Raw genomic sequence first — 17,096 nt, forward strand, 5'->3', positions numbered from 1 at the left:
GAGCCCAACCCCGCCTCGGCCACCCTGCCTGTGCACATTTCAGGGGGGCACATGCCCCCCTCTTCCCCCAGCAGTGTGTACAGTTGTGGGGAGCCAGCCCCCTGCCCCCCCTCTGGGGCCCTGCAGCCATGCATTCAGGCTGTGGACCCCAAGCCCCTCACACTGCCTGGGCTGGGCAGCAGCCCTAGTCCAAGTCCCATTCCTAACCAACTCATTCCCTCCCTCCCTCCCTATGGGGGCCTCAATCTCCCCTCCCCTCCCAGCCAGACTTTTTTGCAGGAGCTGCTCTCCAGACTGCCTAACAGCCATGTTCATATATGAGTGCACATATGCACATTGCACCCCCTGCCTGACCACCCTTCTCCTGCTTCCCCCAGTCCCTTGCAGGATGGAACCCTGACAGCCTGCAGAAAGCCCTTTGCAAAAATGGAAAATTCACGTTTCTCTGTTAAAATTTTAAAAAAAAAACTATGTTTTTATTGGTTGAAAGGGGAAATCTGTGGGTTTATTTCCATTTTTCATGAGAAATTAAAAACCTGGATCCCTGTTAATTAACACCAGTATCTAGTCATTCCCTTTTTGAGCTAATAGAAGAAAGTGTTTATGGATAATGCATATGGTTTCTGTGGGGAAAATAAATCACTGTTCACATCTTGGTCAGATCTTATTCACCACAAGCAGATCCATCTCTCATTTGAAGGAGGATCAAAGAGGTTTGTACTAGATGACTGCAGGCAGGGCTGTCCCTAGGGAGGGGTGAATCGGGGCAGTTGTTCTGGGCCCCATACTTTGGCGGACCCTGCAGAGCTGGGTGGAGTGGCCATGGCCCTCCTTACAGGGCTCACCTAGTGCTGGTGACTCCACACCGCTGCCGGCTTCACATCCAGCTGCTCCCCCCACCCTGCTACTGCTGCTGGCTTCTTCGCATCCAGGCCCCACACAGGCTGATATGTCCTGGGCCCCGCACCCTGCTAGGGTTGTCTCTGACTGCAGGCATCCATAAAAAGAGTCAAAAGGTAGAATATTAATAAAAAGGTAGAACATTAATAAACTGCCATCTTATATTCTGTAAATGCTTTTTAATTTATTTTCATTAGTAAGAGCTAAGTTTCAGAATAAGTGGAAGTCTGGCTGTCTTTGTTGTTCATAAAATAAAGCAAAAATACTGTGTTGTGAATTGACTTTATTTTGAACTCAGAGCACACTTACTCTTTTTGCTAGACCAATAACAAAATCTAGAGGACTCTGGCAGCTGAAATAATGTTAACACCTGGAACTTTCTGTTGGACCTTCTCTTGACTTCCAATAGCAGAGGCATAGTTTTGCATCAAAATTTATATGCAGAAATCCTAGCTCTGCTGAAATCTAGTGTAAAGTTTAATTTGGAACACATGTTTTGATGCAACTTGCATTATTCTAGGTTTCCCAAAACAATGAGAAAAGGAAAGCGAATGGAGTGGGGTATGGTTTCCAATTAACTTATTTAACATCAATGTGTAGAAAGGTTTTTTAAAATGTCAAGGAATCAGCTGATATGTTTTGCAGAAAGTATTGTACACACGACAGTGTTAATGTAATTCAGAAGTTCCTACATGCAGTTTTAATAGAAGACTAAAAATGATCTTCAAAGTGATGCTTCAGCTTGAACCCTAACTAATCTATGGAGCATTTGTAATCAAGTGGAAAGTAGTCTGGAAAGTTTCCCTGTGAGTGGAATTTCATTTCAGGAACTTACATAAGAAATGTTATGGTCATTTATTCATTTTTGAAGATCAGCAGATTATTCTGATCTTTACTCTTTTCCTTAGTCATTTCTCACTAATACAGCATTTTAACATTTGACATTTTTCTGTCATTGCCTTGCCCTAGGTAGCATGAGCACTACTGCAGCAATGTTATTAACGTCACCTCTGAAGTTCCTCAGACAACAAACTGTTGATCATGTTGTTATTCTGATACAGCTACCTACTGCTCCTCACAGACTCAGCATCAGTGGATATGTTCCCCATTTAATATTACCAATACTCAAACAAATATGCTTTGTCTTTTTCAAAGTCATTGGACCCATTTAGTGCTTAGGGGAAAACTCCATGGATCTCACACAGAGGTAAAAGACCCAAATTTAAAGGAAAATGTATCTGTTTCTGACACTCCTACCTGACGTTTCTAGTCAAAAAAGCGTTTCACTCCAAATGTTCAGGGAAGTTGTTAGTCATTCTGACAGTATGTGCAGAAACTCAGCTAGCCCCAAATTTGAAAAGCACACTAACTAGAATCCCCAGTTCTGTGCAAGGACGTATGATGATAACCAGGCCAAAGCATCTCATATCAGTAGCGGGTTTTAGGTGCCTTGAACAAAACCTAGCAGTCTCTCACGTTACCACCATACTGAGATCAGGTTCCAAAAATTAGATTACTTATCCTGTGACCAAACCCCAAAACTTTAGAGGGATAGATAAATTGATATCTATCACAACAGCCTTTGAAAAGTCAGAAGGGAAACCGATTGATTCAGCTTTCACAAATAGAAATAATTTATGTGAAATGCTTCACACAGTCCATTCAGTTTATAATACTGATATGGGTTAATCCCTCCCAGCAAACTAAAAACTATTTAGTTTGGAGGTGATCCATATCTTGTCCAGTGAAATAGCTACTAAATAGTTCAATCTCCAAAGTTACCTTAATCAAGAGACTTTATAGTCCTCAAACTCTTAATAGTTTAGCATTTCGGGGTGGGCTTTTCAAGGGAGTTCAGTAAAATCAGTGAAAATTAGGTGCCTAATTCCCTTAGGTCCCTTCTTCAGGATGGGACCCTTTCTGTTCACATTCACTGCCAGAAGGCTGCACCTGAAAGACAATATCAGTGCTACAGACAGAGCACGCGCTCATCGATAGATCCTAATTGACCCTAATTTCCTAACAGGGAAAATTCCAATCCGAGTTAACATCAAGGAATCTGGTGTGTCATGTACCTATTCTTACATTGTAGTAAACTCAGTTTTGGGGATCAGATCAACTCTCACACATGTTGTTGTAGAAGCTGAAGGTATTTATATTAAGGTATTCCTATTATATGTACTAAGGTGTTTTTCTTTCAGGAGAACAGAAATATTAATGAAATATTGCCATGCCTGAATAGATTTTTCTATAGAAACTGACCCATGAACTCTTATTTTAGATCTAGTTTTGAATAATCATTGATGAATATGTATCTCCTCATCTTCCACTGAAGAAATTATACTTCAAATGCCAAGTTCCAACATTTTCACTTTCTCCACTTCTCTAACCTAAAACCAAAGCTTGAAAGACCTAAATGCCAGGCAAAGGCCAAAGAAAATTTAATTTAACCTCGTTAAAATTCAGCTAAAAAATAGCTTTACACTAATTGTCCACAACCTTATAAAAGGTTTTAAATCCCTTTGTATAAAAGATTTACTCCTATTCAATAATTCTTTCTTTACTTAGAATAATTTTGTAGTGATATTTTTGATCAAAAAGGGATTTGCCATTTTTTCTGCAAACTCCTCAGGCTTTAGGAAGAATGCTTCTTCATTTAGGTCAATTTTTTTTGATAGCAAGAGAATTAACTGCATGTTACTCAACACTCCACTTCTCTAAAGGAAATTTTTGTGGACGTATCCTGAAATAAGCTCATTTTTATTACAAACAAACCTCCATCCCAAGAGACAGAAAGAAAACCAGTTGATGCCAAATAATACCACCCACTCTGATTCAGCAGCATTACACTGTCCTAAAGACCCATTGACTTGACAGTGTGCATCATTTTGAGTTTCATTGAAATCCTCCTGTGTATTCTTACATTTCTGTTGAGCTATTTGCTTACTGGCCTTTTTTTTTCCCTGGCTTTAATTCCTGTTACGGTTGTCTTCCTTGAATATTTAGTTCTAGTAAATCCGGTATGACCTGCTTCCTTTTAACATATAAGCTAGCCCCCTGCCCCTCTTTAAAAGATCCAGTTATTTCAATTTTGTTAAAGAATACAATAAAAGTGGGTCTGTCCTTATGAGGCAGCCTCTACAACAACTTATCATCACAATAAAGCTTCTCAATTTGCAAAGTGAACACTTAAACATATGAGTAACCACATTAACTTTAATAGAACTGTTCACACGAGTAAGATGGTTCAGGAGTATAGGGCTTATTGATATAGAGGTAATATTTCTTAATGCACATTACCAGATTTCTAACCTCTTCTATTTAGGTACGTTTGAGGGGGGGGGAAAAATCAATGATTTCTTAACAGAAACTAGATTTTCTGTCAGTTTTGATGCATCAAAAACTGTTCCCCTTCTCATCAAATTGTCAGAGCCTTTTTTTCTTTTCCAACTTGCATTTTGGACCGGATTGCTCTGACTATTTTGTAAATGACTGCAAGTGAATTAAAACTTGCTCAGTAATTTTCTTCTATGTCCTTTCCTATTAAAAAAGAAAAAACCTAAGCAAACACAGTGAAGGAAGGGATGGGGAGAAAATACATTGTAGCTGGGAAAGAGAAGCATGCTTGAAAGGATTTATTCACGTGACAAGTTATGTATTATAATAGTGTCAAAGAAGTGCATTCCTAAGCAAAGCAGAGTTTACATTTGGAAGATGAGAAATAATTACTTGAATTTGTTGAAAACTGTTTTTAGAATGAAGAAAATATAAAACATCTATCATGCAGTGAAAACCAGTTGCTTAGTAAGTAATATTCTACACAATTGGCAGTAAATGAAGAATGTTATCTACATCCACTACAATCACACTTGTTAAACATTTTATTTAACCTTACTGAGGCAAGAACACTAATATTTTCCTGCACTGGGGCATTTGGATAGTTTCCCTTCCATCTTTGCCAGTCTCCCAAAAGTTCCAGTTTCTGTGTAGTTTAAGCTACTGCATTTAAGCTGTGTGAGTCAGATCCTGAGCTAACTTAAATCAACATCAATCATTTCTTCTAATTCTTACCAGGGAGGAATTTGGCCTTGCAGATTTAAAGCCAAACTCACTCTCTGCTGTGATGCCTACCAAACACATGACAGCTAGGTAGGCAGTGCGATTACTATCTACTACATTCATAACCATGCCTCTCTTACTTTGTTCTCCGTGAGCTATTGCTATATCCACCTGTTGCATTATACTTAGATTGAAAACCCTTTGGGTGAAGGGACAGTCTTTTTGCTGTGGGCTGTCCATAATAGGGGCCTAATACCTGCTTGGGCCCTTTAGACTCTGCTATAAGAGTGATATAATTAGTTGCAACTGCTTTAACTGCATATGTATATGAGGCATCATATTCTCCTAGCAAAAAGAGTGCCTCTTAAGGGGGCAGGGAATTAATACGTATTTGGTACAATCTGTATAGTAAGGGATTACTTGCCCCTGGCAAGTAAAGTTTCAAAACAGCTTCTGTTACAGTTAAGTTCTATTGACTAGCAAGTATACACCAAAAATAAGCTAAATTACATTTCACCTTTGCCTGAATGGGGTTGCAAAGTTTTGAGCAATGACACTGGTTGAACCATTAATGTAAATACGTAAAATATAAGTAGTTTCTTGATATTTTTCAGTTTGAGGCATCTTTCTGGAGAAACAACAGATGCCTCTCTACATGCATAGGAGAAAATCAATGGGGGTAATCAATAATTCCCTCCACAGGTAATAAATGCTGAGAAGCATTTCTGTCTATCTATATTGATCCTGGGGAATTGCTTTAAATTGGTTCTGATGTGTATAAAAATCATTTCCTTATTGATCAAAGCTTTTCTTTCTTTCTATGATATGTTATTTCATCTCTGCTACACAGAATAGTCTCAGATTTCCTTCCTATAAAGTTATGATAAACAAAATAGCTAAAGTTTATGCAAGAGATAATTTGAATGAAAAATATAACTGGCTTTGTTTCTTTGAAGAATGCTTTGTTTACAGATTAAGCAAAACAAATATATTTAAGTTGAAAAAAATGTTGTTTCTCCTTTATTTGAACAAAAAAAATACCACAAGTTCTATTTATCGTCTCTGGTTATCAATTATGATATCACTCACTTTCCATTTTGACTGACTATGGATGTAAGAGCTGCAGAAACAGGCCCTAATATTTTACATGGGGTTTTGTTTGCATATTTTGTTTTAAGCCAACTAGTTAATATTGCTCCAGTGGATCTATACAAATGAATTAAGGACAACAAACAGTGCTAATTATATTCTACTTCATCAGCATTAATGTCTCAGTTGTTGATTTTTTGTGGCATTTATGGCATGACAAAATATTGTTTGTTAGAATTTATGCTGCTAAAATACTGTAAAGATATTCTGTAGTTTGAGTCCTGCTGCTAATATTCAGAGTATTCAATAATTAAATAAATTACATAATTTCTAAACTCATTTGCCTGAAGAAAAACGTGGTACTTCAACATAACTATTACCTTATGATTCCAATCAGCCAACCTTACATTTGTCTTTGGTTAGCCATAAGCATAATAGTCTAAAACAATAGCAGGGTTTATTGGGGACATAGAAAGCGGATTAGATTACATTTGTTGGAGTTTTCTCTGAGAAAGGCTGAGTTTCCAATTACGTAATATATTAGGCTTTAGGTTTATGACTTGTTCCTTTAACAATAAAAATAAAAGGCTCTGGTCCACAGGACTGATCACAAACCATAGTCACAAACCAGTTTGTTTTTTATGCTACCCCACTGCAAAAATAGCATGGTCTATGGCTACTTGAATGTGTAACCCAGTAAAGCATTAGCTAACCTTGCCTTGGCAAGCTCTCACTCCGGATTAATTTTACAAAAAAACTGGTGATCATTGCTGTAATTTCTATTAGGATCTTGTGGAATATAAATTGTCAGTTTTTTGTCCTTTAACAAGTACAGGTCTTGTTCCCTCTACCCTAGGTAATTTGGTTTTATCAACCCAGCAAATTAATCTTGTCTAGTTTTGTGTTCTGAAGAAATCTGTCATGCAGTAACAAATTAAATTAAAGTGTTTCGACATACCAGCACTATTTTAAATTTATCTAACAGTTCAAATTAGGAGATGGATTTCATACTGTATTTACATAAGTGGCGTTACTATTATTATTGTTATTTACATAATAGCATAGGTGTATACGGCTTTTTATAGACAGGGGGGTCAAACTTAGGTAGATATAATACCCCCGATTTTGAACTCATACTAGTTTCACCTCAACACGAAACATTCAGTGGGATTTCTTGTCCTTTGCACCAGTGTATTAAAAATCAGAATCTATCCCCTTATATTTTCTGTCTATAAAGCATTTCTTGTTCCATATTCATATGCATATTCCTAAAATTACAGCGCCCAAGTCTCACCTTGTGTAAATCATCCTAGTTCCATCATTGTACAAAAAGCTATACTGATTTTCCCATAAGTGGCTCTGACACATTAAATAATAGCTATAACATAATTTCAAATATTAATCAATTATAAAGGTACAATTCTTATCTCATGTACAGGATATGTTTAATATAATGTGACCTTCCTAAAAGGCCAATGTGGATAAAAAAACAAGGGAAGAAGTATAATGTTTTTCAGGTTTGTGTATCATTTTCAAGTATATTTTTGTCCTAAACGTTGCATTTGCAGTGAATCAACATGTAAAATGAAGAGCTTGATCAGTCTAATAACGGCAGTATGACACGGTACCTTGCATTAAATAAAAATTGGAGTTCAATTGCAGCTCTTTTCTTATAGGACATTGTAATGTGGAGATCATGGGCATGTCTTGACATTCATTTTAATGCCCATTAGCCTATTTTAATGTGCATTAAAGCATCACAAAAAGTGCACTTTTGCTAATGCGCACTTAAATAGGCTAATGTGCCTTTTTTCTAGTACCCCACAATGGAGGTACTAAATTTAATGCACATAAGTAAAAGTGCATTAATGAATATGTAGACATGTCCACTGTGGAGGTAGCTAATTTGACTGTTGTGGTTATAATCCTCCTCTCCTTAATTTGCATTTGGGTGGAATGGGGCAGCATGTTTCTGAGAGGAAAGTCAGGCAAATGCAGGGAAAATATGAAATTATGCATAGATACTTGCCAACACACTGAGTGCATCTACATGTGCAATTAATGTGGCTGCATAATGTATCTGTGCAATTTGAACTGGAATAAACTAATCCCAATGTCACTGTCTACACATGTATTTAAGCGCAGTAATTTACTCCACCATCAGATAGAACCTGTGTTTGACTGGACTATCTAACAGCACTGTAAATTAGTCTGTACTGGCCCAATTGCCATGCACATGTAGACAGTGATGCTTTACTGCACAGTAAATTAGTATACAGTGCAAAAAGTGCATGTGTAGATGTGCCCACTATGAGCCAAATCCTGTTTCACCTATTAGGTACCTACTTATCATCCTATTCCAGTAGGCTTGAATCCCTGAAAAAAAAAACCATGTATGCATTTGCATTTACAGTGTACTATCATTTTAGTCTTAACACTAGTTTAAAATGGTAACAAGGACAGGGAGGAGCCAACTACCTGTTTTGCTAATAGTGTTTTAGGGACCTGTGCAAGATGACAAATTGTCTCATATAGATGTCTACAGTTAGGAGCCAACTGCCACTTCCTCCCTTCTTTCTGCCATTGGATGGTTTCCTCCTAGTCCTGCATCCTCCATCTCTTAATGGGGCCTGCTACAGATGGAGTCAGAAAGAACCTTGTGTGATCTTGTTTTGAACAATGGATATGAAATTGTCAGTGTGAGGTATTGACTTGGACACACATTCATTCAATTAATGGTGCTATAAAATGAGGAAAAAGCCACAATTATTTCACAGAATATGTGTAATACACACAAATAACTTTGTGGCTGGTTTCTGTTATACCTTTAATTGAACATGTGGTCAGTGCTCCCAGCTGAGGGAGCACACTGGAGTCTTTCAAGACTCTTGTGTGCTTTAGAGGCTGGGAGCTCCCAATCAGGCCTCCCAGCTGAGGGAGCACACCATGTGCTCTCCTGGCTGAGAGCCCCAGAGAGCTGATGCATTCCCATGGTTGGGATCTCTGATTGGGAGCTGGGATCCAGGAGCCCTAGATAGCTCCCAATCAGGGCTCCCAGCCACAGGACTGTAGGGAGCTAAACTTGCTACTTACCAGTCTTCCTTTATACTAGCAGTATGGTACAGTTGGAACTGATGCTTGATATCACAGTTGCACTTCCTGCCTCAGATCCCATCATGTCTTTAAATTAACATCTGTCAGGGACCCGTGAGTCCTTATCTAATATGCAAGTAATTTTGAATTCCCATCTCCTGCTGGCTCAGGCTAGACCTTCTCCTTCTTGTACATCTTCACCTGTAATAAAGATCTAGTAGTACAAATTAATGCCTTCAGTGACACCTGTGCAGTCCCATTATTCTCATTCCTGTTTGTGCTTATTACCCTCAGTCCTGTTTGTGCTTCACCAGCAAAACTCTTAATAAGTTCCAAGCTGTTACACCTATGCGGCCCCATTGAAGATAACAGATGTAACTGTGTAGAACTTGAGAGTTCCATTGGGGATGCATGAAAAGGGATATAACCCAATTCAGTCTCTCTTACCTGTGTTGGCTTTGCAAAGCTATCAGGGTTTCAGCACAGTAAAATCTTATTTGTGCCACAAAAGTCAGCAAGTTTCTTCCAAATGTACAGAGATTTCAGATCTGCTGAGTCAGAAAAAGCCAAGTTTATAAAGCCATTTTTCAGAATGCTGCAGAATATTGCAATTCATGTATCTCTAAGAAGGCAGCATGCCATATTGGGTACCCAATGTACAGAGTACAATAATTAGTACCTGTATTGAAACAATGGTCAGCAGCAATTTAGCTGCCTGGGTGCTAAGCTGCTCCTATAGATGGACCCCCTTTTCCAGGAAATTCTGCTTAGTCATTTCTCCTGATTGAGGAGGAGGCCTGGCTTCAGGACTGGCTATGAGCCAAGAGCAGCAGTACACCTTAGCAAACTGCATTTCTAGTGCAGGAGATGAGTCAGCAGCAGCGTGTATCCAAAGGATGCCTAACAAATCATTTGAGAGCTGTAAGGTTTTCCTGGCATTGTATGTTGATCTCCATCCTGATACTATGTAGCTTTGTTAGCATGGACCAGCCCTCCTCCAAGTGCTACAAATTACTGTAGTACTCTTGACTTCTTTGAACTTATAGAGATCTTACACCAGCTGAGGATCCAGTTTATGGAATCTGTAGAAATACATTTTGTACTATGTTTTTGTCCTCCCCTAAATGTTACAACAAAGTGCCTTTGTTAACCTGGAAAAGTGTCCTTATAAAAACTGGGTGTATCAACACGTGTTATTAAGGTAACTTGATAAACTCCAGTACAGTTTGCACTGGAATTTATCACAGCACCTTAACAGCACATGCAGATGCTCAGACTACTGTGGTCCAGGCCACACAAGCAGGCACTGCACCCAGGGCCACAGCAGTTTGATCCAGAGGGGAGCAGCCCTGGGTTGACAGGGGACCCAGGGCATCGGCAATGGGCTCTGGGAGGTGGCAGGCAATGGAAGGTCTGGCTGGGGCATGAGAGTGCCCCAGTGTGAGGAGACCTGTGGCTAGGCAGCAGGCAGGGTTCTGGCCCCCTGCTGCCTGGGCTGATCAGGTGCAATGTACATGAGTCAGCATTTACATGTGCATTTAGGTGCAGTTATTTTTGCTTCCATAAGATAGTACTGTCCCCGACAATACTATCTCACAGCAGCAAAATTAGTTTACTGTGGTGTAATAGAGTCATATGTGTAGACTGTTATGCTTTACACTGCAGCAAATTAGTCTGCTTCACAGTTAAGTGTATATGTAGATGCACCCACTAAACTTTGCTTATAATTAAATAGTAGTATATGCTTGGGTTGTTAATTGGAAAACATTTTGAAAGAGCAAGAAAATGCAATGTGTTCTCTCTTCACAACAAAAAAAAAACCCATTCCCTTTGGAAGGAGTAAATTTATAGTATAGTGAACCAGTCATGATGAGCAAGTAGATTACCATAGACATAAAGGCTAACAAGAATGATGTGTTGTCATTTTGTGCCCTCTTTTCCCCATCCCCTGTCTCCTTCACATTCATTTACCCACACTTCTGCCGTAGTGCAATTAAGTTGCCCTGTTTATTGTCAACAGTAGTAATGCATCAATACATTACTCAGTAATACTCAAGCTACAGTAGTAATGCATCAATACAACTTGACTAGCACTCAACACAAATGAACAGAATTGTTCTCCGCCAACACCAACATAGGCGGGTGATCCAGGCTGACCTGGACAAGCTCAGCAAATGGGCAGACGAGAACCTCATGGTGTTTAACACCAATAAATGCAAGGTTCTCCACCTTGGGAGGAAAAACCTGTAGCACCCTTATAGGCTCAGCAGTGCTACGTTGGTTAGCACTATAGAAGAAAGAGACCTGAGAGTCATCATTGACCACAAGATGAACATGAGCCTCCAATGCGATGCTGCGGCTAGTAAAGCGACCAAAATGCTGGCGTGCATCCATAGATGCTTCTCGAGCAAATCCCGGGACGTCATTCTCCCCTCGTACTCGGCCTTGGTGAGGCCGCAGCTGGAGTACTGCGTCCAGTTTTGGGCTCCACAATTCAAAAAGGATGTGGAGAAGCTTGAGAGAGTCCAGAGGAGAGCCACGCGCATGATCAGAGGTCAGGAAAACAGACCTTACGATGACAGGCTGAGAGCCATGGGACTCTTTAGCCTGGAAAAGCGCAGGCTCAGGGGTGATCTGTTGGCCACCTATAAGTTTATCAAGGGTGACCACCAGGATCTGGGGGAACATTTGTTCACCAGAGCGCCCCAAGGGATGACGAGGTCGAACGGTCACAAACTCCTGCAAGACCGTTTCAGGCTGGACATAAGGAAGAATTTCTTTACTGTCCGAGCCCCCAAGGTCTGGAAGAGTCTGCCAGCGGAGGTGGTTCAAGCACCTACATTGAACACCTTCAAGAGTAAATTGGATGCTTATCTTGCTGGGATCCTATGACCCCAGCTGACTTCCTGCCCTTTGGGCAGGGGGCTGGACTACATGATCTCCCGAGGTCCCTTCCAGCCCTAATGTCTATGAAATCTATGAAATCTATGAAACACTTACAGACATGCCCCACACATTTCCAAGAGAGTACCATATCAGATGCATTGAATTCCCTGCTCCTTGGTTTGTACTTTTCTACATGCTAGCTAGTTTTTATCATACCTCCTTATTTTAATGTCATTTTCTGTCATTTTCTAACACTGACATTCAATTAATTTCTAACATTGTGCCAACTAAATAACAGAAAGAGTAATTTGCTTCAGCCATCTGAATTATGTGGCCAAGTGTTATACATATGTGCCATTAGGTCCTGTTCCTACTCCCCTTAAGGCCAATGGTAGTTTTAATTAAACATTTAAGTACATTGTCTCTGATGTCAATTTGCATTGATTTTACTTTCTCAAAGTTAACCCCATTGACCAAGTCCTCTCTTTTTCTGTCCCTCTCCCCCTCTCATGCTATTATTTTAATATGTACATTTGTTACTCTTTTTAAAAGAGGCAAGTGACAATAAAGCCCTACCCAGTTGCTGCAGTGTCAGGACACTAAGCAAAATGTCATTCATTTGGCTCTTGGGGAAGTCATGCCAGCACTTGCCTGTGGAGTAAAATCCTCCAAGTAAAATCCATATGTAATGCTTCTGTCAGCAAAGTCTTGCTAGAAGAGAGTTTATAATAAATATTCGCATCTGCTGCTTTGGACACCCTAATCCATCCTCCAGATCTTTGCTGTGTCAGGCTTTGTTCTAGATGAAGAAGCCTGGTAGTTATAAAGGTTTGCAAATAGGGCATATTTATCATAGTTAGCTTTACTCCTATACTTCCCTCTCCTGTACAAATATCCATGGACACTCTAAATATAACCTGTGGTTAAATGCTCTCAGTGTGTTTTCAAGACAGCCGAAATGATTCCTTAATAAATGGAGAAAATACCTTGTGTTTACCTCACATGCTGTCAAATAAAGTCATTCTATCATATGAGCAGAACAAAAATCACCATTGTCATAATGTGGTTTGAAGGCAGGAACAGTATTTTTCTTAGCTTGTCACATAAAAGACCCCGTGGTTTTTCACATCACCCTGTAACATTTTCCTTTGGTCCATATTCTTCCATGCATGCTTGTACTGGGTTTTAAGTCCCTGTGGACTACTTGTAGAGTAAGTTACGTGAGTGAAGGTGCCAAAACATAGCCTGTTTTCCCTAATTTTCCTTTTAAAAAATTACTGCTTCTGAACCATAACAACTTTGTAAATGTTGGCATTAATTTAACTTCTGCGTGTGATTATGTCCCTGCTTTCAGGAAAAAAAAATAAAATAAAAATAGGCCATAATCATTCTGAGGGTCTATGTAACTTGCTTGTAATAGCAAAAGGTGTTTGACCAAGATCATGACTTGAAATACAATAAACACTGTGTTGAGAGCACCACATTTGCCTTGAAATGAATTTATTGATTTTTTTTTTTTTGGTACGTGAAACTCATGATTATTACAGTTAATTTTTAAACAGAAAGACTCTCTCATCTGGTGGTTGGGAAAACAAGGGGTGATTCAAATGTACTACTTACCAGCTGTTATCCATCTTTTTATTTAAATAGAAATATAATACATTTAAAAATGCATGTTGACAGTATATGGAGGCAGATTGTTTCATGAATAATATTATTTATATAAATAATACATTTATTGTTTCATAAATAAGCTTTAGACTCTTAAAATTACTTCTAAATCTATGTCTATACTATCTTTTAAATTAGGAAAGTATTTTACAGAGGCTGAGGAAATTATGTAACCTTTTCTCCCTGAAGGTCAGTGGGATTTAGACAGCTAATTTCTCATGGGATGCATCTTTTTTTTATATTGATACATAAGAGAATTACTATTAATGACAGGCTTGATTATGATATACTTACAAAACAGAGCATCTTATACCCTGAGTTGCCCTACTGATTTCAGTAAAATTATCTAACTACTAATATTTTGCGTAATGTAGTATCAGAATATGGCCCTCATATTCTGATACTACATTACGCAAAATATTGTAATTGTATCAAAAATATTGTAATTGTATCACAATAAAAATAGAATAGCTGAATTCCCTGTGACTGACACCTTGCGATCCTCAGGTTCACTTAATCACACAGGAATCTAATCTCATTATTATTGATCTATCTGACTTTCCAATAGATTATTTCAGGCACAGTAGTATGCAAAATATGGGTTCACTAAGTGGCTGTGCATACCATTAGACCTGAAACTGCAAACATTGGTCTCTTATTTGGCCTCCTCAAACTCTGATAACTTTGTTTTGGATTTCAGGTCATGTTATAGCCCTTGCAAGCAATGATGGAACTGTTAAGGTTCTGGAACTCAAATCAGGGCAACTTTCCAGCCTGATGGGTCATGAAGATGATGTGCAGTGTGTTGTTTTTGATCACAAAGCAGAGCACCTGCTTTCTGGAGGTGCTGATGGCACTGTTCGACTCTGGACCTGAGAACTAGAATCCTGTTTTAACAAGCTCTTGGTTTCAAAGCTTTATGGAAATGATTTGATGGCATGACAGCAACAACTTTGTTAAGTGTCTTCACAGTTAATGTTTGCGGTAGGCATAATTGCACAAAATTATTATAATTGTCTATTTTATCCAAATAAAATCCCAGATTTCTCTGCCTTTGTATTGATAGTGTGTTTTTTTTTAACATCAAGAATTTTTCATTTGGTTGTTTCTAGAGAAATAGCTTTACAATGACGCCTAATGACAGACTAGATGAATTGCAAGGAGATTGATTTTTAATGTAACAGAACAAGAGACACAAGAGCTCAGCTACTTTTTTTTTAATTCTCTCTTCATCAAATCCAGCCCATGGGAAGAAGTGAAGTTTTAATAATGCAACAACATGGGATTTTTTATGCAGCAAACGGTTTGCATGCCGCCAGGGCAAGAATGAACAAGAGTTTGTGAGAGATGCCATGACAGTAATCTTTTGCCTCATCATTCAGTAACTGCAGAGAGCTTAAATCTAAATACTGGCACTTCCTGGAACTTAGCTCTGCAGTCTGATCTGGAGTACATTCTCTTAAGAATTAAAATGGGCTGGGGGGAGGGAGGGAGGGAGGATGTGGTCCGATGCATGTAAAATATGTTTAGGTATGGTTAGAAATCGCTTTCCTTTTTAGGATGGTATCCAAGGAAATAAGTGATCCCAAGAGAAGCTCTGGAGGGCTCTTAGTTTCTTTGCCCAAGAGCGGACTGCGAGGAGGCGAGTGTGCCGCCCTGTGATGCATGATGCCGGGCTGGGGCGCTGACCGTGGTGCTGAAGGAATCCCGGCTGCCGGCAGAATGAGCTCCGAGGCAGCGCCTGTCGGGCTACCGCTGTCCCCGGTGCTGAACGCAAGGGAAAGTTACTCCCGTGCTTGAGATCAGAAATACCCCCGTGGGTTGGGAGAGGTTGTCGAAGCAACGTACCGTGATGGTGTTGACTGCATTTCAACCTGGGCTGGCTTTGAGCTCCAGCATGCTCTTGCCATTTCTAGTATCGACAGCATAGCAAAATAACCAGCCGGCTTGCTGTTGCAAGCACTGAGTGGAAAGGATCAGTTGTGTTTGGGGAAGGGAAATTGCATCCAAAGACCTGAACCAAAAAAAAAAAAAAAAAGAATAACTTGGACACGATGATTGTGCTGTTTGGATCTGGATTGTTACAAGGCAGCCTTGCCTCTGGACCTCCTTGTTGCTGCTTGCTTTGAATTCTGAACACTGGCTTAAAGCTTATTTCTCATGTCTTGGCTGCCGGGCTGCCGTTTTCCTGTGTTTTCAAATGGGAGGTGGAGGAAAAAGGATTGTTCATGATTCATCACTGAAAATGTAATGAAGAGGAACAGCTTTTACTGATATATTTCTAACCTTTTAGTCCATGTTGGCCTGTGACCCCCTCCAGCTTTCACCCTGAGCCTGATTTGGTAAGTATGCATAATTCACTGGGGTGGGTGGAGGGGAGGGGAGACCTTTACTCAGAGTAAGACACTATCCAGCATCTCTTTTAATGAGAAATTATAAAAAGTTCAGTTGTAAAGTAATTCCGAGCTGTGTAGGGTTTGTTTACTTGTTGAAATTTTTCTGTAGTGTAGATCTGAATTCTGCTCAGTTTCCGTTCTGTTCATTAAACTGAGTCTCTGAAGTTGCCAAGGAACATCTGAGATGACCACAGGCTATAACAACGTATAACTGACTTATTTTTACTCCTTATAGAACTTGGTTTTATTTGCTGCCTTTCCTTTAAAGTTGGGTAGATTTAGGGAAATGATTGGATAATTTTTGATTACCTTCAATATAAATCTCTTCTATTGGTTCCATTTTTTCTTAAATTTTCACTTACTTGAGCCTGAAAAAATGATGCCTACCTGTAGCTTGTAGGTGAGCAAGTCAACAGTCCCCAGATCCATAATGCAAACTTATCTTAGAGCATCACCCATTTTTTAAACACCCTGTTACAAAAGATATTGTTGGTAGTATCACAGTACATTACCCTTGTGATAAAAAGCTATACAGAACTTTAATTAAGAAAATATCTTTTGATTTTGATAAAGCTTGTGTAATATCCGGTGTCTCCCTCTGTTGTAGCTTTAGAAAAAATGCCTTGTCAACAGAATCCCTTAGCTTCTCCTGTATGATTAGAGCTTTCTCCTAATGCATTTGTCTTTGACACTGTTTCTTTAATTGAAATATTGAACATCAGCCAAAAATCTCAATATACAATAAACATTTCTTTTTTAGGAGTAAGACAAAATCTGTATTTCTGTATCTATGTGTGTGCGTGTGCATGTGTGTGTGCGCATGTGTGTGTGTGTGTAAAAATACAGGCACATGTTTATTCTATTTGTTGTTTTTATCAACCTCCACATACCTCCTTCCTAATAAATATAGCACTAATATTTCATTTAATAAAAGTTTCCTGGAAACATTTTTGATTGTATGACAGCCAGTCCATGCCCAGTTACCTTAAAGCAGGACAGAGA

At 39.2% G+C, this 17,096-nt stretch overlaps 1 protein-coding gene across 1 annotated transcript in view; it reads left to right on the forward strand.

The window, feature by feature from the left end:
* Nucleotides 1-14,724, forward strand: part of SPAG16 (sperm associated antigen 16) — a 947,700-nt gene extending 932,976 nt beyond the window's left edge. The window contains exon 16 of the mRNA XM_090041227.1: nucleotides 14,399-14,724. Within this exon, the coding sequence (XP_089897353.1) occupies nucleotides 14,399-14,574 (176 nt within the window). The 3' untranslated portion in view covers nucleotides 14,575-14,724. The remainder of the gene's footprint in view (nucleotides 1-14,398) is intronic.
* Nucleotides 14,725-17,096: the final 2,372 nt, after the last annotated feature.

Source organism: Crocodylus siamensis, chromosome 4 (genome assembly GCF_052110815.1).
Source record: "Crocodylus siamensis isolate JL-2025a chromosome 4, ASM5211081v1, whole genome shotgun sequence".
Lineage (NCBI taxonomy): Eukaryota > Metazoa > Chordata > Crocodylia > Crocodylidae > Crocodylus > Crocodylus siamensis.